The 23,463-nt window shown below is 34.5% G+C and overlaps 2 protein-coding genes across 5 annotated transcripts in view; one reads left to right on the forward strand and one right to left on the reverse strand.

The window, feature by feature from the left end:
- The first annotated feature begins 770 nt into the window (after positions 1-770).
- The window catches only part of LOC149734330 (glutamate receptor-interacting protein 2-like), a 33,964-nt gene continuing 11,271 nt past the window's right edge, over positions 771-23,463 (forward strand). Inside the window, exons 1-9 of one of the 4 annotated variants that reach the window (XM_089881893.1) lie at positions 771-929; positions 16,524-16,592; positions 17,504-17,639; positions 17,910-18,055; positions 18,437-18,596; positions 18,965-19,110; positions 19,653-19,800; positions 19,991-20,157; positions 20,552-20,713. In XM_089881893.1, coding sequence (XP_089738019.1) covers positions 884-929; positions 16,524-16,592; positions 17,504-17,639; positions 17,910-18,055; positions 18,437-18,596; positions 18,965-19,110; positions 19,653-19,800; positions 19,991-20,157; positions 20,552-20,713 — 1,180 coding nt within the window. In that variant the 5' untranslated portion in view covers positions 771-883. Of the gene's footprint in view, positions 930-11,192; positions 11,532-15,784; positions 15,929-16,523; positions 16,593-17,503; positions 17,640-17,909; positions 18,056-18,436; positions 18,597-18,964; positions 19,111-19,652; positions 19,801-19,990; positions 20,158-20,551; positions 20,714-23,463 lie in introns of those variants that run through there. The other 3 variants (XM_089881890.1, XM_089881891.1, XM_089881892.1) reach the window with 3 other exon arrangements.
- Positions 21,106-22,571, reverse strand: LOC149734331 (uncharacterized). Its single transcript, XM_089881918.1, has one exon. It carries the CDS (start codon positions 22,495-22,497, stop codon positions 21,832-21,834), a length of 666 nt encoding a protein of 221 aa, XP_089738044.1. The 5' UTR covers positions 22,498-22,571; the 3' UTR covers positions 21,106-21,831.

Genomic DNA, 23,463 nt, shown 5'->3' on the forward strand with positions numbered 1-23,463 from the left:
GAAGAGCAACACAAGTCAGGAGAGGGCTAGGTTATGTTTACCGATGTTTTGAAAGATTAATACCCACTAGTGAAAAGATAGATGTTAAAACCAAAACAGTTGATTTTCTTACTTCTTGTTTTATATTTTTGACACCTAGTATTAAAAGAACAGTTTTGGTATCTGGTAAAAACTTTTTTTAGGAATGAATCTATTTTAATGGTGAAGTTTAATAGGCTATGAATATGCCTACAGTTATCTAGACTGAATATGCGACACACGGTTCAAGTATATATGCAGTATTTACTGAAATATGTCAAAATGAGTTTATCAATTACTCATTTTAGGTAGATTTTGGTTCTAAATATATGGTAAATGTATTTGGACCTTGCTCGTTTCAAAACCATTACTCAATTACATCTGACATAGAGGTCCTTTTCCCACGCTTCCCACGGTCCTTTTCCCAAGTTTCCCAGACAGCCAGACTCCAAACATTAAACATGCAGGTTGGGAAAAGTAAACGATAACACATTGTAGAGTGTAGATGAATAAGTGCTATACGTTTAGTTTCAGCGGGTTTAGAAATGCCAGTGGCTCTTTTTCACGGCTCGAAACGTAGTAGGCAACCTATGCCAGTGGCTCTTTTTCACGGCTCGAAACCTAGTAGGCAAGTTATCTGTGTTTACTGTATAGAGCCAAAATGTTGTGCCCAACGTTATTCATTATAAAGCATATATATCAGTTTATAAAGTTTCGTACAGTCTTAATTTATATACGTATTTAGTCTAAATATATGTGTTTTTAACTACAGCGGGTTGTTAAAGGTTGAGGTTTAAGTTGGAAATGGTTTTATCTCAAGCTGGAAGATAAAAGATTCATAAATTGGTGAAACAAGTAAAATAAGATGCCTTTCAAGCGACCAGCGTGTCTTGCATCACCAGAACATGAAGGTAAAATTTTGTTTCATGTTTTTGTGGTGTATTTTTATACCATGTGCTGTGGTATATGCTTTGGTATATATATAATGGATGTTCTTTTGTGCTTAAGACTTTTCAGAGAAAGTTTTTCTGTTTATACATAATGAGCTTTTACTGTTTTGTGTATAAATTATGGGGCTGTTTTGAATTACTTAAAAATCTATTTTACACTCACTGTTTTACTGAATTTATCATATTTTTTTAATGACGAACTCATTTAGTTACTTTACGATTGTTAAATAAATAGACAGAAAATGGTAAGTAGGTCGAGACAGAAGAAACAACAAGAGTTATCCAGAAAACACAGCAATAAAGCTTTCTTTTTAATAAACCAAGAACACAAGTGTTGTTTGATGATAAAAGAAATAAAATTTTCATTGAGCGAGGCAGTCCCATAGAAACATAATGTTATCTATCCAATAAAAATGTCTTATTTCCTATACATTTTTATCCATACTATATTGTATACAAAACATGTAGAGTGAAAGCCAAAGCATCCAATGCAAAATGTATGGCAATCTTTATACCACAGGTTGTCAAATGTTGTGTAAAAAATGTAAAAATTCAGTTTAAAAGTTACATGTGCCATATAGAGACACAGAGAATCCAAGTGTATTTTGAGTCTAACAGTTCAGAAGCATTACACTGATAAAATGTTTTATAAGAAACATACAAAATTTTACTGTTTACATTAATATAAATACCACTGTATCTGGATACATTAATTACTGCAGTAAAGTGTTCTTGGTCACTTGTTTATTATACCTTAATAAGCTTTAAAAATTGTCGGCCTAAAATAGACTCTTTGTTATCTTAATATAATGTGTTGTATAGGGGGAGCATATTACAGTGTTGGTTAGTTTTATCTGATAAGATAATTAACCATAGAACCTATCTATATATGATTGACAGTGTCTGGCTTGTAAGCCTGTCTGGTCCATATACCTTATATATTAAAGTCAGTAGTAATTGTGTTTTACCTCACTGCTTAAATTAGACATAGGTGTGTCTATGTGTGATAGGGTGTTCTGTGAATGTTTTATTGCGGCCTTGACTACAGTATATTCAACTTTAAAGTTATCTTTCACCTAAATAATTCTATAGCTTAGTAGCCTACCATTACTACTTGGTATATAGAATTGTGTTTCGATTTATGTGGCTATTTTTTAACGTAATTTAGTAATTTTTTATTTTTTCAAGTATTGGTAACGGTACGATGACAGTTTAAATTCATTATAAATTGGATAAATTGTATGCTAAAGTATAGAAATATGGGTCATTTGTTGGGGTATAATAGTGATTAATGGCGAACTTTTAAATATTTTAATGTCTGTATATATTGATGAGTGATGACAGTTTTGCTAAAGTGAAATGTTTGTGTTTCTTAAATGTAGAGTTTCAATAATCTTCCCACAGTACCTTCAGTTCCCAGTATGCCTGATAAATATTCTGTGGTTTTTCCATCTATTCTTATCAGAGCCGGCCGACCCACCGCAGGATTTCCGTTATAGTCTGTGGTAGCCCACCGATGCGTGTAACCGCGTTTTACCCCCGCCTAACCTCTCCATTCAAGCATCCAATGTTATGTGTATGAATATTGCATTACAACAACCAATCTGTATCAAATACTTTAAATTAAGAGAAAATTGGACCCGAAATTTACGGAATTTCAGTTTTCGACAAGTAAAAGCAAGATCCATTTACTTTGTTGTGTTATCTTACCCCTAATTCCTTTCAACCCACAGCAGATCAGAGGTGAAACGGGTTTATGACGTCACAGTGTGACGCGAAATCCACAATCGGACCACATATAGATGCACATCGCGCCGCCGTCGCCACTTAGTTATTATTACGTCATATACGAATACCAAATCTAAAACCGACGTATTATCTAGGCCGCTTTGATGTTGTTGTATGGTGTGCCATGAAAGTTCATACACTGGTTTGGCGTTGCTTAAATACAAACCCGCAACCGGATTAGTTATAAAGTGACGTTCTGTATGCGTATGTAACCAATTATCCTCGCGAGGCAGGGCAACAACAGTCGTTATAACATGGATGTTCTGTTTCCTAAACCTCGAGCGTGCTTCTTGAGTTACCACGTAACTAACTTGTGGGTAAACTTCATTACAGCTCGGCCACATCAACGCCCCATGACGTAGCGCGGTTGATTTCAACTTTATTTTAAACACAACACCCGGTCCAAGGCGAAGCTCGCTTTCCGTGACCCAAAATAAATGGGATAACCTCGGTCGAAACACAACAAACAAACCCGAGATCGTAGAGCTAGCAAAACTTTGGTTCATCATGAGACGTCAGTCAATAAGCCAGTGTTAAGCCACAGGTGTTTGCAAACTAACTTAAGTGAAGATTTTGTTCTAGGCGCTGAAATGCAGGACTTTAATAGGATTAGTGAATTTCGGATTTTTTTTCCCGTGAGTTATAGCATGAAATATAATTCCACTAAAATTAGTTCCACAAAAGTAATTTTTCTCACGTAAATTGTTGTAAATGTAGCCTATTTTAAAAGCTTCTCAAAGCAAATTAAGTTTAAGGGGTGAAATACCATTGAAAAGAATTTTACTACCGTGAGAATTGGTCTTCGTTTGGTATTTTCCGCGTGTGTTAATAATTTCAAAAATAACCAATTTTAAACTTTTATGAGTTTTGTTAAAGAACTTAAGTACCAAGCGCTAAAATGTAGTTAAAGAGTGTTTTTTTCTGCTTTATTACCGTGAGAAAAGTTTTTGTTTTAATATCAAGTCTATAACAAGTCGCGCTAACAGCGATTGATAACATTATCTTCGACTGTGCGTCACAATTGTGCCTGTCTGTCATCAAAGATTGTTTTATCGTCCCCTTGTGAATAGAATAGTTAATTTCACGATTTATACAATGAACAAATCAAAGTTATTGTTATCATTATTTATTTCTAATTAGTGCGGATGGATATTAAACCTTAATACTGTTAGTTTTGTGTATGGATAATCTAGAGAGAGTTTTTCGTAATTTCCTTTCTCTTAGTTGTTTTATTTGAGTTTTCGCTCACGTGCATATTTGAAGAGATAAATGAAAGTTAACATAAATTCACGCAGTTAACCTAAATTTAACTTCATTTTAAACAAAGTGTATGAAAAGTACCTTTAGTCTAAAGACTCTAAATCTAAGCTGTGTTACTAGGTCCAGATTGTTTTATTTGTCTCTGTGTGTGAGATTTCGTGGGTAATTTTTAAAAAATTCTCTCAAATTTTTGCCCTGCCAAATGATGTCATTTTTGACAACCTGCTGTTTATTTCAATGTTAAATGATTGTTATCATTTTGGTTGTATACTCGCATTTAAGTTGTTATAAATATTTTAACGCAGTTTCTGACGTTTTGTCTTTTAAAACGAATTTGCCAGTTACATGATATTTGATAACTTAACGTGCATCGTATGCCAATACTCTGCATATTTACCACTTTCGATTTTGACCATTTGTTTTAATATAGTAGAGTGGGGGAAGATGGGACACCTCTAGCACATTATATTTAAATATCCTGATCGTGTTTTAAACAATTAACAGCGATCTATGCCTCTATGGGAGTCGTGAGGATACGGTTTTACAATTCTTTGAATGTTCTTTGTTTACTACCAAACAGAGCTGCGATTGAGCCGTTTTTCGCGAGCAATGCTCGGCGACAGCCGAGCTGGCTCGCAACACCTAGTCCAATTTAATTTATTTACATTTTATTGTCGCGGCAATAACTGTTAAGTTTAGCGACGTCAACATCGCGAAACCGAGTTTCGGCGCGAGCCACGGTGCCCAGTGTCGCCAAAATCTACTGCAGGTGTCCATTCTTACGCGACTAAATGTCTGTCGCGACGGTTAGCGCAGCGTCGCTTAAATTTTACACAGCGTCGCCAAAAAATCCAGGTATCGCCAAAGTCTGGGTCAGCAACGAAATCGCTTTATATGAAGTGGGAATTCTGACGTGCGTGGATGTAATACTATTAGATTTAGAGGACAAATAATATATCTTTAAAATTTGAGGTTATTTATCACTGAACTCGGCGGTATACATTTTGATAAAATGATTCGTCGTTATCTTTTTTGTATTCTTAATCATCGTCTCTCATTAGAACGCTCTTCATCTTGGATTAAAGGCCAATTTACTCGCAGGAAAATCTGACCAAGATTGTTTTGGATGCATTAAATTTTGATTAAAAAATACGTCCTTGTATGTTTTGGTAAAATATTCTTTAGGACAACTACTTCGGCCTTCATTTATTTAGTCGTTCTGGTGTTTCGTTCACCCACACCAGTGCACACTCAACAGGTATCTCTAGGTTCGTTTTAAGTTGCCAAGGGGGAATACGATATTAAATCAGCCCATATTAAATCATATGTGCGTAAATCAACCCGTAAGTTTTAATTCACCGCTTGCATTCGCCCGCGGTAGCAGCATTAATCTATGCTACGCATAATAAAGTCATTATTTACGCAGGATTTAATCAGACAAGCAGAATGTTTGTTACGTCATAGTAGGGATTCACACGTTGAATATTTACGTCATAATACCGATTTTCGTATTCAATTATTGCCCCACAGGAGCTTTTTAACTAACTAACCAAACGTTCGTTGTATAGTGTGGTTTATATTGCTACAATATTTTGTTACATCACTTATAGTTGCAACACCGGTTAAGCAGACTTAAAACATAATACGATACGCATATTTCTGGAAAGTCTGTTACTATTTTTTGCTAACGCGAGTTTGGTTAACCCTTTGTTTTACTGCATGAGAATTCAGTTAAACAAACAACATTACTGCTAAACAGACGATTTTTTATCGCTGCATCGCATTCTAAACGATTTAGGGCTCTAGTCCGTAATAATCAACTTAAATCTGTTCCAGAAGTATTGCTGCTTTATATTTACCATGTTTTCCTCAGCCATAAGCAGTGTGTTTGTTACGAAATAGTGGGGATTCACACGTGGATTCATTACATCACAATAACGATTGTTTGACCTGGTAATTCATTACGACATAATAGCAATTCACACGTCGATTATTTGCATCATAATAGGGACTCACACGTTCATTATTTAGCCTGCAGGTGCTTGAAAACAAGTTGAATTTTGCTTTTTCACGTCTGTATTTATGTAAAGGATTGTCTCGTTTATACGATGAATACTTTCTACGCACGTGAACGCAACAAGTATGTGAATACAATTTGTGTTTAGATAAAGCTTGGTGGTCACTGGCCAGACCTATTTCGCCACTATAGATTCAAGCTTTTATTTTGGTCATAACAGCGGGTAATCTTCCCGTAACCCTTGCGCTTCGTCACAAACCAATTGTTTACAATCACGAATTATCAAATTTCCCGTCTAGGCTGCTTGCCGGTGTCAAAACACCCAATAATATTTTAAATTAATTTATGCCGGTTCATAAATTTTGTCGCATTTTCTTTGTCGATTTAGCGCTCCTGTAGTATGGCTCGGGAGATTTTTCGATCTTTTCGTCAGCATGTAGATACGATAATATAGATAACAATTTGCGCAATCAGTCACATATATGAAAAAGCAGTCGTATTGTAGTTAATTTTCACACAATTTTGTCAACTACAAACGATCGTTACTTTGACGCGCGCCGATATTCGTTTAGAGCTATACGTAAACGAAAATATGTAACGAAAATACGGCCACTGATGTGACGTATTATGACGTCAGAATGATTAATTTTCTCGCGACAATTTGGACGTCGAAAGTTGCGCTCGGCGACACCTGGCAACGAATCGCAGCACTGCTACCAAATGCGACGAGAAAATAGAACAAAAAGGTGTCCCATCTCCCCCCACCATACTATAGTAACTTACACCTGTGTTACTGGCCTCTTATAATAGTAACAGCTGTGTTTTAAACACCGCTTCCTCGTTTCCGGAGAAGCCACATATTTGAACTGCCAGCCACCAAACTTCCTATTGTGGTTTAAATAGCGTGAACTTGCTCGAGTAGTTTTCTGAGTGGTGTTTTATGGAAAATGATACCCAAGCCCAAGCCACCATTGTGGGAACCTGTCTCGTTTGGCAGGACACCTCAATTGCAAAAATATTCACATACTGATACTCTGTAATAGTATAAATTGTTAGCGGGTAGAAGGTGTATAAAACAGAACACCCGTGTTATAGCGACAGTCGTTGTCCCGCCCCGCGCGAGAATAAGAAAGTTACACTCATTTATTCACGTATGGGAACCACTGGCCACGATAATTTATTCCTAAAATAAATTCGGATTAGGAATTACCAAAAAATGTTGACTAAGAAAATCTACTTTTTTGACAAATTGCCCTAGAAAGCTGCGTGTTTGTTCACTGCAGATCAAAACGATTTAAAAAGTGATCTGTCAGTCATGGACCCTCGACGAGTGAAGGCATAATCCTTGTCATTCCAATGCCCCTAACTCTGTAGTGGACAGTGCTCGTATACGGTGTAGTGGGCACGAACACATCTCATTCCGAGTGGACTTAAAGACTGACAAGTGCAATTAGGCGGCAGAGATATAGCTATCTTTTCACGATTGAAAATATGCCCGTGTTATTTTAGCTCCACTTGGTCTGTACAGCTCACAGCAGCTTAGATGCGCGGTCGGCCGTGCTGGTATTTATTCCAATGACTTTAGAAGTTACCACCACGAAGGCTTCTTCCTTTCCGAATTATATTTTGACAGATAGCGTGAGAATAGTAGACCTAATATGTATAGTAGGTTAGGGCGTTGGGTTAGGGTAAGATGGCTTGCGTTTTCATTCCATTTTATCGCACCGTTCGGTATTAAACAAAGAATATTTACAGAAATGTATAACGTCTTCCTCACGACTCGGAAAGAGTGTTGTTTGTTGTTGAAAACACCATCAGGAAATATGGGATATTATATAGTAGGGTGGGGGAAGATGGGACACATTTAGCACATAACATCTAAATATCCTAATCGTGTTTTAAACAATTACTAACGGTCAATGGGTGTCATGGGCATATAGTTTTATAATTTATTAAATTTTCTTTGTTTACTACTAAACGGCGCGAGAAAGTAGAGGTAAAAGGTGTCCCGTCTTCCCCCACCCTACTGTATACTAACGGTATCCATATTATCCCACAATACTATACGGAGTTTCTGCCAAAAAGCCTACGTTCCAGATTCGAGAGAAATTGCTAGAATAATTGCTATTTCAGCCACTTGTTGACAGACAGCTATAAGGTATGATATTCCATGAATCTATTTACCTTACGCGTTCCTATGGCTTAGTCGGGTTGAAGGTTATAAATCTGACGTCTTGTGTTGAAAATACATTACTTGATGATGATAGAACGCCTGTTGTAAGACTGTTTGTAAAATGTTATTGGTTTGTATGGATACAGTATACAGGTTGAAGTTGTATTGTTATATTTAAAATATAAATAAAGTCAGAATACAAAACTTATAACGTCTGTCTTGTAAGACTCTGTAAATATTTGCAGTTGTATGAATGTACAGTCACAGAAAGAACGAAAAGTAGGTTTAGATTTGGGACCAGCAAAGGGTCTATGTTGTAATTGTGTTTTTCGTGGAAAGGTTCATATGTATACAGTAAAATTGATACAATGTAGCAATTATCTTGAAAGCAATTACTGTCTATGTTAGAATAATATACAAGGCCTTGAGTTCCATGCTTCATCATGGTATAATAACAAACAACTGTCCTTGCACGAGCAAAATATTTGATAAAAATCATTACGTAACCCAAGAAGTGAGAATATTCTACCCGACCATCTCTTTTAATGAAACATTTTATTCATAATTTGCGATTGTGGTTTTGAACTAAAAGATAAGAATCTTAGAATGAATGATTGTCAGTTTTTTCGCGACTAAGGGTTATAACACCGGTGGCCTGTCTCATAATTACAATGACATCATGCAGCTTTTGAGCAGAGTGTGTACTTTGTCAGTGGCACTAAATTGTTTCAATATTTTGCACAAACCTGCTGTTGAATTGGGCGAATACAAAGCATGAGATAAAATAAACGCATACAATAGACATGTTGGGCCACCCAGAAATTTATAATTTCAAGTGTTAACCACTTCACACTTGGACGGATTATCTCAAGTACTTAAGTTAAAATTCTGTTGAATACGGTTTTCCACCGTGTATTATAACTACTGTATATCAAATTCATTGTCAACGTATGTGACCTTGGACAAGATACTTAACGATATAAAGGCATTGTATGGTATGGTTGGGGAAGATGGAACACCTTTTCATTTTATTTTCTCCTCCTATTTGGGAGTAAACAAAGAACGTTCAAAGAATTATTAAAAACCATATTCTCACGACTTCCATAGACCGTTGTTTAAAACACGACCAGGATATTTGGATATTATGTTCTAAAGGTGTTTCATGTTTCCCTACAGTATATAAGATGAATTAGATGAGTAATGCCCCACACGCCAAGAAATCTTTGTTTTTTCCCCGTGTTTGAAGCATCATCAAGATTAACGTTAACTTGATCCACGTCTAAACGATATTTGGTATCAGTTAAAACTACACGCTCCAATTAGTGCGTGACTGTATGATTATTACTCAGCGTGAACCGCCACTTAACCTGGGCATCGCTATCTCGTTATTCAAAACCGTGGTCGTATGGGATCTAGCGTACCACCATGGTAGCTTTCAGGTGATTGATCAGTATTTTAACGAATTAGGGAAAAAAATTGAAAAAAATGCGATGAGGTTAAAAAGCTGAACTTTTTCAGAGAACATATTCTGCGTGTTTTGAACCGCCTTCGCACGCGTCTGCCGCTAAATTACGAGACTCATAACTTTGTGGTTGTATTAATAAAAGTTCATTAAATGAAAAATAAGCGGAAATAAAACAAAATTTTGGTAATTGTTTGTTATACAGCGGTTTTTAATAAAAAATACCTCTTCTGAGTTTAGAAAAATTGATTTTTTAATTAGTTTTATAAAATTATTTTCCAGCAAAAAAAGTGCGAAAAATTGTTTAAAATCAAGACTGGCAGGGTAGCGCGTTCCCTTTTTGTGCGTTGTATATTTAAAGCAATCAAGCGTAAGGGTAACTTCTGCAGCTGCGTATTGAGTTACCATTGAGACCCATTTCGTGGGATTGGCTAAGGAATCGTTTGCGATAGTATTTGTTCCAGTTAGCCACAGAACTCCGGAAGGTTGAGAATTTAATTAGTTTGTTGTAGATGGTGTAGTTTTAAAAAGTAATACCTCAGTGTAGCTTTAGATTACAAAGTTACTGACTCTGCAACTTGTTAAACCGTGTTGCCTAAAATGTTCGATTTAGGAGACCACATCAGTATACTCAAGAATAGATATAACACTGTCGGGTAAGATGGGACACTTTTAGCACATAACATTTAAATATCCTGATCGTGTTTTAAACAATTAACAATGGTTTATGGAAGCCGTTGGAATACGGTTTATAATTCTTTGAATGCTCTTTGTATACTACCAAACGGGACGAGAAAATTAAATGAAAAGGTGTCCCATCATTCCCCACCCTACCATGCCTATAAATAGATCATATTGTCACCATGTTTTACTTTATTATTTGCGGTTTGGATATGGTCTTTTGGTGTGGCTTGCGTGGTTTATCCTCTCTTGTTCCGATTTACGGCAACGTCATATTGTTTGGTTAGTCCGTTGTAAGAGTATCTCATGTCAGATTTAATTAGTATATTCGGTGGTGTGTACCATAGCGTGCTGTGTACATCTGTGGAATTTAATTAAAATCCGCTTGCCTTTTGCCAGTATAGGTTAACTTTAGATTAGTTGACACAGCTCAGATATCAGGCCTATAAAATCCATCTAAAGTAAATGCAAATACTAGTTAAACCGCACCAAAGATAATGCAAATAATAGTTATTCGTGGGGCCTGGATAAAACAAATATGAATTATATGTTTGTTTTTGATCGTCTATCAGTCGTTTAGAGCTTTTTCAAGAGCTAATCTCGGAGTCGAAAAGCAGATTTGTAGTTAAAACCCCGATTTTCTGATCAGTTTGTATATAATTGGTCACAATTGTCTTCGTATTTAAACAGAATGATAAAATGTTTTAGTATTTTTAATCAGAACTTTGCGGAGATAGTTGTCCTATATGGGCTATTGGGCTGATAGATTCGTATATTGAAAAGTTTACAGTTGTTACAGTGTAAAGATATCATTAAAAGATCAGTGATGAACACTGTTGGGTATTTTTTTCCAGAGGCCTTTTATTCATATTTACCACCATACGTTTAGTGTATAGGGCTTAATGTATGCTGTGTAATTGATTAAAAATGCTATAGGATTACTATTGGTAACCAACCTTCTAAACATGGGGAGTAACCAAAGCAAAAGTAACAGCCGCAAGTCCCACAGTGACTTATATTACCACCATGGTAAACTTACTTTGAAAGAAAGATTGAGTGTTCTAAAAACTGGTTCTCTAAAACGGAACCATCAGCTCCGTAAGGATGAACTTACCGAATCTGACCTTGCTATATATGCTACAAAGAAATGGAATAGCGAAACCACTTTAGATGCACGCACAGGTACTATGTCGTATCTATCCATGTCTTATGAGATAATGGGTGGCCTAAATCCCAGGTCCTTAGAAAGGAACCCACCCATACAGAATAGAATGTATTTATGCCTTTTCTATACACGCGTATATATTCTGTATAGTATTGTAGTTTATAAGAATTTATCACGGCATTGGTTATGTATTTGTGTATTTTAAATGGTAGACCTTTTTTATCCACCAAAAAATCAAAAACATTTTTTACAATTTGGCTAAAAAAATGATAATAAAGTTAGTGTTTTTACCTTTTTTTCTTAACATATAATGTTGTTCAATGGACTTAATGTGAAAACATAGAAGTCATGTTTGATATTCCCAAGCCAAATAATGTTTCTCACCGGAACCTTATCATGTTATGTAGTATGTCCTAACACACACCGCGCTTCCTACATAAACTTCGACATCTGTTTAGTGACATAAACACCTTAACCACCACTTCCGTATCAGTTTGTTTATACATCGCGTGTCTCCGGTCGTCGCATAACATCATCGTGTTAAACATTTGGCTGGATTTAAAACCAGACCCTCAGGAACTATAATAGGGTGGGGGTGAGATAGGACACATTTTCCTATTTTGTAGTAAACAAAAAAATTGAATTGTAAAGTTGTATCCTTGTGACTCCCGTAGACCGTTGTTAATTGTTTAAAACACGATCAGGATATTTAGATATTATGTGCTAAAGGTGTCCCATCTTCCCCCACCCTAGTGTATGATATAATTGTCTTGATTTTAAACGTTACGGTTTTAAAACCATCTTTATTGACGTAAGTTAAAACTAATGTTAAAAACCTTCTTACGTCACTGAAGATGCTTTTAGTTTTTAATGGCTACGGTTTTTTACTCTGTTTAATTAATTTACTCTTTGTTTCGTATATATTCCTCTCATTAAGAATTCCATTAGGTGATATCCTTAATAATGATAAAACGAAACACTTTTCTCCCCTAAAAGCAACCACACGTGGCGGTATTCGATCCTTTAATAACCACCATCCTCTCATTATCTTTGTTTATCATTTTTCATCATAAGCATGCCCCAGCCTACCTTATATTATGTACATAGATAAAATACTTGCGTCCAAGCCAGCAGGGCTAAATTAGCGACGTTAAGCCCAAATATCCGCCTGGTCGGCTTAAAAGCTTACGGGGTGTTTGTGGTAAAATCCAGACAGATTTTATCGATGTTTTTTGTTTAAAGCTGGTCTAACTATATGTCCTGTCAAAGTAGTGGCGTATATTTGGCTTGTATATTGATGGAACACCTGTCTAAGATTTCCGTAGCGTTAGGCTACAATAACACATATGCATTCCATTGTCGGCTTACTGTAGAGTGTGGAGTGGAGCATTGGTTCCTAAAACTAAAAAATGCACACCACTCGTGGTACATGGACGACTTTCAGGGGGTACCCGAGCAACTTGTTTAGGTGTACCACGGCCTACTTGAGATATCTCTAGTAGAAAAAAAACTAAAAACTATACATAAATTTAGAGTAAATTAAAACGATCATTCTTATTCTAATTACAACATTGTAAAACGTCAAAAAAACGGGGAAAAAAAAGAATTTTCCAAATGTCCGAAACAGATTATGAATAAAATATAAACAAGTTGCTCGTGTACCATACTAAAAGAATGAAGTGAAATCTAGATAGTTTTACTAGACAATTGTGTATCTTTTTAGTTAAACTTATAGTGTAGGAATCACATATACCCGAATAAACTAAACGACTTAAACCAAGTACCGAATGTGGTTACAAAACTTATTATAGAATAGAACGGAAGAAATATATTAATTTCAATTACCGCTATACGTGATCAAGATTTCGTCACAATCTGTCAATCACGTCATAATGCATCTTTGTGATCTTGAATTGAAACATATTTTAACTTTTAGAAGCGATTAACGATGCCATTGTTTGGAATTGATTCGTCACAATTGAATTATGACAGAATAACAGCTTCGTTATCTTAAAATAAAAAGAGTCATTACGATTTTGATGTTTTTCCAATAGATTTTGTGTATGGTTGTTTGGGTAAAATAGGACATGTTTTTCTTTTTCTTTATCGCCCATTTGGTAGTAAACAATGAATATTTACATAATTATATAACCTTAGCGTTACGACTCTATGAAATATGTCTCTTCGGTTACGATAGCGATAGAAGATTATGTAATAATGTACAAAACGGAAAGACGGGACATGTATACGAAACCACGCTAATATACGGTAAAACATAAATTACGTGCGTTTTGTGATAAAAATCTGGCATTAAGTGACGAAAATAGAAATAACAGAACGTCAAAGTGCGGTTGCCCAAATCGCGATGCGATATACTGATGATGGTAAAATATGCGACGACCGTGGAAACTAGGAAACCCTATGTCTGACATGTACAATATAGTGGCATGGTACAGTACAGAGCAGAATGTGTAAATTATATAGTAGCACAGTACTAACATAACAGTTCCTAATAATGATTTTACGCAGCTATTGTATGGGACATGTAACATATAATTTGTATTAAAGCTAAATCTCATTCAAGTCGTTGTAAATCGTATAATTTCACTAAATGAGTTACACTTTACACAAAAGCTCAATTCAAAGTCTACATTTTAAATAAATAATATCAAAAACCGGAACAAATGCGATTTTTTCTACTGCTTTAAAAACGATAGCGATGAAGCGAAGATCAAATTAATAGAACAACAAAAGAATTAAACAGCTAAACGGTAGTCGTTAAAACAAAAAAAAAAGAATCCTCTTTTATAAAATGCTAAATTTAATTAAAAATTACTAAAATTTAAATAATTATTTTTATTTCATTTAAAAGTATAATATAATTCACCCCCTCTAAACGTGTTATACAATAGTGACATCAAAGAGATTCCGGTGCGTTGTTGGAACATGAGTTGCACGCAATGGTTGGAATGTCTGCACCCTGCATCGTGTGGTACCATATATGGTTGTTTATATCGCGTTTTACTACAGCGCTTGCCCTGGCCTAGTCGACTGCAGAAACTTTGCAGAATAGGGTAGTGTGGCCGCATGGCAAGAAGAAACCTTAGCAAAATTAATGCAGAAACATTTTGTTAATTTATTTTAATGCCCATGTTAATTTTTGCTAAAAGACCAATCTCTCTCCAAAACAAGCACATTATGTTACAGAGGTTAGAAGAAGATGTACGAACAAAAACATTGCTAAAAAAACAATTTTTAACATTTTACATCTCTATACGCATATCACTATTACGTGAGGTCGTATTGTGACGTCATATTAGCATGTTTGTCCAATCGCAGTTAATTGCTTCCGCTATCGACGCTCTAATCGCGTGTAGCACATCCGGCGTTGGCTATCGATGTCTGCCATTGTTTCGTAACAACCAGTAAAAGGTCGTAAGTTCAACCGTCATTATACGTTGTGACGTAACAGATACCATTGTGCTAATGGGTGTCATTATTTGGTGACAATGTTTTCGTCGTCACTTTAAATTTAACAATTAATCGTCTTGTTATAATTTAAACACTCGCCAATCGGCCATACCCGTTTCATGGGTTTATTTATATACTTAAATAGTTAATGGGCCAAACCCGGCTTAAATCCTTCTCAAGAATTACCTTACCCGTATAGAATAGAAAGGAAAAAAATAGTTTAAACCATCTACTATAAATCGTTTCAAAACCTAACATTGCCACGTTAAAAAAATCCCAAATATAGTAGGGTGGGGAAGATGGGACACCTTTTCGTTTAGTTTTCTCTTTCCATTGGGTAGTAAACAAAGAACATTCAATGAATTATAAAACCGTATCCTCACGACTTTCACAGGCCGTTGTTAATTGTTTAAAACACGATCAGGCTATTTGGATAGTATGTATTAAAGGTGTCCCATCTTTCCCCACCCTACTATATATCATTTTAACATTGTTTTAAAGCGAAGTGAAATGTGCTGCTGTGGAAAGCTACGCTAAATTTAGGTCTCGTTCTACATTAAATATACATTGCTAAAACACGAAATTTGTTCCTAATTTTAATGAGTAATTAATTCAGTTCCTTTTGGTAGGGCAGGGCTATATTTATTTGTATTTAAAAGTACGTGTTTGTATGAAAACGTTGCTCTTAAATTAACATACCGATATTATCAAAATTCTTGTGGCTGCCGTTTTAGAACAACTACTTCTATTGTTACCTAGCAAAAAAAAACGAAAAAGGTCGTTTTGCGCGAAAATTTTTCGTTTGAGTTTCGCTTATTCTAGAATTGAATTGAGTTCGTTTATGACGTATTATAAATAATGTCATTATTATGCGGAAACAGAAGGAAAGCGGGCGACGATGGTTATAATAAAGCCGATCAAAGGAATAGTATTCTATGTTCTGGTATATACGCTTTCAGTAGTTTATTTAGTAATTAGATTGTAACCATCAAAAACAGAAATTGAATTTTGGTTTGAATTAGTTTGTATTGAGTGTTAATACTTCACATTTTACACAATGAAGTTCTGTTACTTTTGTGCTAATTTGTTGTATGTTGCATTGTTAATATATATTTTTATAATTTTATATAAAATGTTAATCTGAAAGCAAAGTAATCTGTATTCTTATTCCATATTTTATAGTACATGTTTACATTTGTTTTCAGTGATATTTTGTTCTTGTTGTTTGGTAATTGACTACATATATCTCTTGTACTGTTATCATTTTTAACTATTTCAGTTTGTTTATTTTATGGCAGTAAAGTATGAAGGGTATATGGGTATTGTGTGTGTGTGACTTGAATTAGATTTTAAATTCGTTATTTTTATCATATATTGATAGGTGAACAAATTGGTTTGCACTTATATATATGTAAAGTAATTCAATTTTTTTCGTCAGAAAACCAGTAAACATATAATTTTCAAAACCCGCACTTACCAAGTGCTTATTTGCCTTTAAAATGGTATCATTATGACGTAATATTCACCCTTTATTACAGGTGGTAACCAAGGACCAATCACAGAAGAGGATTTACAAGTTGTTCCAGCAAGAGTGGAAGAAATACCAGGTAAAATAGAAATCTTATAATATTTGTAATATTGTTCAACTTTTGTTTTAAACCTTTCTTAAATGGAAATATATTAATGTATATAGTTGTTTTAAAATGTATGTTTATGGCTATATTTATATTGTGAGTTATCAATTTATGTAAAAATATAAATATATATATATATGTATAACTATAAATACATTATATATATATATATAAAGATATATATATACATTTTTTTACATATTAAATATTAATGTTCCTATTGTTAAACTTCTGTTAGAAATTGCTGGCGTTGGCAAAATGTTGGGGTTTTTAAGCGCCAACCCTTGAACAATAAATTATTCATAGCAACATAGCATTGGATGGATAGCTTATCTGGTTTATTTGATTAAATGTTTAGTTTGATCTAATATAAATAAATCCAAGATTGGTATAATAGCATTCAAAGTATTTTTTGCGCGATTTCAAAAGTGCTGTGAATGTGTTTAGTGAAAGATATATTTATGTTGTAGAATGTATATATATATAGACCTTTTTGATTTCAATGCATGTGATTAACAGATTTAAATGACTTTTTTATTTGTAAGATTACAATCCATTTAATAATTTTATTCTTTTAAACTTCTAAATCCCCTTTAACTTATATATCCAACATGCTTACCGGCAGTTGTTTTAAGTTCAATGCAGAGGTTCATTAATGGTTGTCTATTATTATCATACATATTCATACAGTAAAATTTATTGAATAAAATCATCCAAATTGTTGTTTCCGCATTGTAAGAATAAAGCAAGTTACATTAATTCATTTAATCAACCAACATTAAAAAAAATTGTCAGCCATACATTAAAAAATAGAAAAATTCCAATAAATTAATAATCCATTCGTCCCATATATTGGTTTAACGTTATTTTGTTTAACCCCACAGAGGATGAACGTGGTGAAGCCACAGTGAACTTGGTTAAAGTTGATGGCGTTCCACTTGGACTCACTGTTTCTGGTGGAGCGGATAAAGATGGCCGCCCTCGTGTGTCTAATCTACGTAGCACTGGCATCGCTGCAAGGTGGGGCTAAAGAGCTTTTCTATTTTCCAAAATATTATTTTAATTTTTTTTAAATTTGTTTTTGACTAAATTTTGTAATATATTTTAAACACTTGTTGCAGAAGTGCTAAACCATTATCCTTTTTTGGCTTCTACTAATTATTTTTTTCAAAATTTTATAAATATATTTATATAAAATTTCATTATATAATACATTTATATATGTGTTTTTTAACCAAATTGTTTACAATACACACTTATTACAAGACAATGATCATTGTTTTGAAACAGGAGTGACCAATTACAAGTTGGTGACATCATAACTTCAGTGAATGGAATTCGGTCTACGAAACTAAAACACGGGGAAATTATCAGTTTGTTGAAAAATATCAGCGAAAAAGTTTGTTTGGAGATTGAATATCTTCTCCCACCTACAAGTATGTATCAAGGCAACTCTGATGTAATAATATCTACTATGACACAACAACAAGAAACCTAATCCTTTATTTAAACTTAAGTCACTCTTGTAATGAGAACAGTTCATGTTGTTTACCCACAACCTTTTACTAATAACAAGATCTTTTTTTTGGTTAGGATTTTTTTTTCACCACGCTTATTTTGAATGTTCCAACAATTGTTTTCACCATGCTTATTTTGAATTTTTCACCACGCTCATTTTGAACGTTCCAACTGTTGTTTTGTCGCCATATCCTGTCTTTTGTTCAAAATATTTCTAAATTTTCAATATCGTAATCAAAGAGGAAAATGAAAGTTAATATTTTAAGTAAAATACATAAATATAAATATCCCATTTACAGCTGTCCAGACATCAACTATCATTCAAAAGACGACGGAGGTTTTCCTCCAGAAAGAACACGGATCGTTTGGATTCGTTCTACGGGGTGGTAACCATGGCCAACACTGCAGGTCACGACCTCTGGTGGTTACGCATATACGACCCGATTCACCTGCAGCAAGGTTAAATTGTTACTTTACATAGATTATTGTGGTATTTTACATGTAAGGTTTATGAAGTCTTAAAGAACATGACAAACCGTATGATTATAGGCCTATCATAAGGGGTGGTTTTAATAAAAATAAAACTTCAATAAAAGCAAGACGCTTTTCTCTATGAGTAATAATAAATAAACATGATTTACTGCGAAAATATAAAGATGCAGTTTGTAGGAGGGGGTGAGTAATTTAAACTGGTACAAGAGACAGGTTTCTATTAAGCATGAGCGGAAGGGGATGGTGTCTTTTTTTAGAAACCCCCATTTTAATTAAAAAAATTAGGAACTATTGTTTTAATTGAATCTTAAACATTATTTGTAAAACCCATACAGAGAAGGAACCTTAAAGACGGGTGATCGAATTATTTCAATCGGGTCGACCCCGCTCATCGGCGCCACCTTGCAGGAAGTTATTAACGAGATACAAAGTTGTGGTGACGAAGCCACAATGACGATTGAATATGATGTTTCTGTTATGGGTGGGTTAGGAATGTAGCTTTAGATTTAGAATATGTATGAACAGTGGCGCAGCCAGAAAAAAAGGGGGGTGTTAATCAAAAAATTTTCAAAATTTTTTTAAAAATATGTGTTTTTTTGGGGGTTTATAAGGGGGGGTTGCGACCCCCTAACCCCCTCGACTGCGCCACTGTGTATGAAATAGAATTGTGAACCTACTGCATTCTTGTTTACAAACAGATAATCTCTAACGTAAAACTGTGTTGTCTTGCATGTTATACTTGTTTTCTAAAATAGCTTTTCTGGCATTTATTTGCGTACCGATGTTTCGACTCCCATCTTCATCAAGGTTATAACACTCGAAAAGGCAAAATATTTATGGCTGTTTTAGTGAAAATAATATATTTTTGTAGTACAAAAGGGATATTCTTTTGTGCAAGCATGTTGCAATCGCCCCATTAATCAATGAAGTTCTCTATGTTTGACCAGTATGTGTGTAATTGTATTTTAACTATATCACCCTTTGTGTTGTCAAATTTTATTTACCATTATACTTTCCACACAGAAGCGGTAACTAATGCATCTGGGCCACTGCTTATTGAGGTATCTAAAGTGCCGGGTGCTGAGTTGGGGATTACTATGGCCAAGTCGACTTATAGAAAGAAACCTGTCATTTGCATTGATCGTGTTAAGCCTGCAAGTATTTCTGACAGGTTTGTAGCTTAACATGGCTGTCTTCTTCACTTGTTAAAACCAGACACACATGGGCACATGGCCACTGTCGAGGTATGTAATGTAAAGATGGCCCTCACACCTTATGCTAATTACCAATACCCCTTTACTACATGACAAAATAGTGTCCATTATGACATCCACAATAAAACAATACCTATCCCCCCTCAGATGCGGAGCTCTACACATCGGTGATCACATTCTTTCCATTGATAACATCTCCATGGCGACATCTAGTGTCCGAGAAGCCTCCGATCTTCTTCAATCTTCTTCCGATCAAGTCAAACTTGAGATTCTTCCGGTTTCCCATCTCTCCATCGCTGCCACACCTTTCTCTCGTGAGTAATTTATTTTATGACAAAAAAAAACATTTATTAAAATTCTCCCGTTAAGTTTTTGCAGAGAAGATGAATCTATTTACGTAAATGTTTGTGTGTTACCTTGCATGGAAAAGTATAACCACTTGCATTCTGTATCTCCCAAAATTACATTGCTTGTAAATAGAAATGATGAATTGGCATATATAAATACATGAGCCCACTTTAATGCCCAATGTTTTATAACAAAAACAAAAAAGCCGCCCACGAAGCTGTAGACTATACACTCAGATTCTCATATCCAAGCATGAAGAAATCTAAACTTAATCGTGTTATAACTTCAAAAGTATTCCAGCCCTGTGCATTCTTTAAACCATTACCCGCTCTAGATAGTTACCCTTGTTTATTTCCACAGAGAATCGGTTCACCCCCCTTATATCGAGCGCTCAATCGTTATCTGCGTTAAACACACATCGATTCAGACAGCCACACGGGGGCACTCTAACTAGTTACGGTCGAGCGAGCAGCCGGATGAATCGGAAACGAATGCAACAACCGAAATATGCAGCAAGCGCTAGTAAGTCGATACCATTATGTTGCTCGGTTGTTTTACCTGATGTTGTTAGTGTCAACTCTGGCCTAAATATAAAGTGCTACAGTGTGCTACATTGTAATAAGAATCCATACTGCTAGTTTTTTTAGAAATAGGGCAATAAGTCTACATACCAGATCTTAGTGCTTAGTTGTACCTCATTGAAGACCTCACCCTTATGATAAAAATCTCTATTATTCATTGCCCATAAACCGCCCCACTACAGTCCATACAATAGCAGACAGGATGTTGATGGTCAATGGACAATAGGGCTACTACTAAGACATGGGTGTGTCTAACTGTAGACTTCACCCTTATAGAAAAGATAAAGTCTTTTCTCCTATTTAAGGTATTTTGTATTGACCCACAACAGTTCGTGATTTTTGTTTTAATTTTTATTTTGGATGTTAAATTTTGGAAAGGAAATAGGCTAACAGGTGGTGTATTTAATAGATGTTGCATTTAAGCATTGGTTTAGTTTTAACATAGTTGTGAGCATTTTTTACTAACAAATAAACAACTAACCAATTATTAAACAACAAAAATAATATAATTAACCCTACAATTTACTAGTTATAAAGACGAGCTTTTAAAAACAAAAACTTTTATGTCCATGCGTATAGACTGTAAAGTTTATATTGGAACTGATCAAAAAATCTATGTTTTTTTACACCTAAGTTACAACAACTTACATTAAATTATCTTTCTGCACTTACAAGTTATGACCATTAAAACATATCATAATTAACCTGTGGCATTCAAAAATTATAAAGTTTGCAACCTTATTATAATACAATGATTGCACTACAAAGACAGCAAGGAAATTATGATTATTAGTACTTAACATAAAACACATAAATGAAACTGTGGCAGCTTTACAGATAAAGCAGGAAAATAAAAATACCATACAGCAGTCAAACGATAAAACATAAAACAAAACAACAGTTTCTACTACACCTAAAAACTGAAGTATTTTTACCTATTTTTTTTTATTGAAACAACATATATCAGTTGCCAGTATTATAAATACAGCAGTAAAATGATAAAGCAAAAAAACAAAACAGTTTTTACTGCATTTATGGATTTTTATGTTTAGTATTTTATTATTTTCTCTGACCATAAATATGTGTCACCATAAACGTTGAGTCTTTTTTCTTGCGTAATTTTCCTGGTGCTCTGTCTAGCGCTGTTTTGATTTTATCGTCTTTAAAGTGGTCGTTTAAGCTTGCGACATAACTATACGACTTCAGTCTAAACTTGCCGGATAAAACTTTAGTTTCCATAAAGATCATATGATGTTGTATATAAGAAGCAGTCGTGCGAGACAAGTCACTCGCAAACATCGGCACTCCTCTTGTGAAAGCTGATGTAAAATTAACAGATCTGATATTATACAGCGTTATGATATCGCTGTCTGCCAGTTTTGTACAGTTGATCAGTGATAGTCTCGTAATTTGCGCAAAATTTAGAATTTCTCTCATCATTTGTTTTGCTATGTCACTTGAATATCCCACACACCATATCTTTGTGTGTTTGTTTCTTACATCATAATCACCAATGTCTACTCTGTTTGTGACATCACACACACATTCTAATGTCATATTGCTCAGTTCTGTATTCTCCACAGGACAGTCACAACTTTGAAACCCAATAAAAGTTGAATTTTCCATAAAAACAATATTAACGAAACTCGTGTCCACCATAGAGATAACAAATAACATTTGTGCGAAAATCCAAACATATTCCTTGTATTTTAATTTCAAAATCATCTTTAAATCTACTGTTATATCCTAAACACCTTAATTTCATATCAAAACAAGTTAAAAATTAAAAATTCACTTATAAATAGAGTTTCAAAAGAACCTTAACCTGCTTATAATTTAACTTCTATGCACTTATCCTATCTATACACCGCGACTTCTGTAGATTTTTTTTACTTATGTATACATATTTTTGTATACCTATCCTTACTTTATTTGACTTCTGTACTTCTACTATACCAGTAGCTCCACCATTACCAGCCAAATAGATGGGAGTTTCACATATAGAATTCTGTGACTGCACACCTATGACTTTCTTTACATGTACCCATACACCTACATAACATCTATACATCTTCCTTTAAACTACTACTTGACTTCTGTACTTTACCAGTAGCTCCACCATTACCAGCTACTGAGCATAAATAGAAACACTCCTCACTAAACTCTCTATAACATTTCTTTTCCTCAAGCTCCAGTTGACATGTATGTAACAAGGTATGTAAACTCTATCAACACAATACTAATCTAGTTACATTTGGATCTGTATGGGTTATTCGTGTTGCAGAAAACACCCTGTGTTTTGATGTGTATGGACAAAAATAAAACAATGTTTTCTCTAACATATTTAATTTTTATGATAAAATATAAATAAATATTTTAAAAAAAGGTTTATTGTTTAATATTTAAAAAAATACTATAAACCTTTGAAACATTTTGCAAATTCTCTTTAAAATTTTTACTGTAAACCACTTCTTACAGCTTATGCTCATCCATGACCCCCCCCCTCCCACCACTAAACCAACATTTACATAACCCCTTATAAACCCTGCAACTCAACACTTTATTTCCACTGTTGCATGAACCACCAACGGACCACCCATGTCTAAATGTCACTCTAGTTTTCTTCCAAACTCAATAAATCAATCAACCACTGGCATGACTTACCATTCTGCATCCTGTGTAGTTTTATTC

Source organism: Ciona robusta, chromosome 7 (assembly GCF_009617815.1).
Source record: "Ciona robusta chromosome 7, ASM961781v2".
NCBI lineage: Eukaryota > Metazoa > Chordata > Ascidiacea > Phlebobranchia > Cionidae > Ciona > Ciona robusta.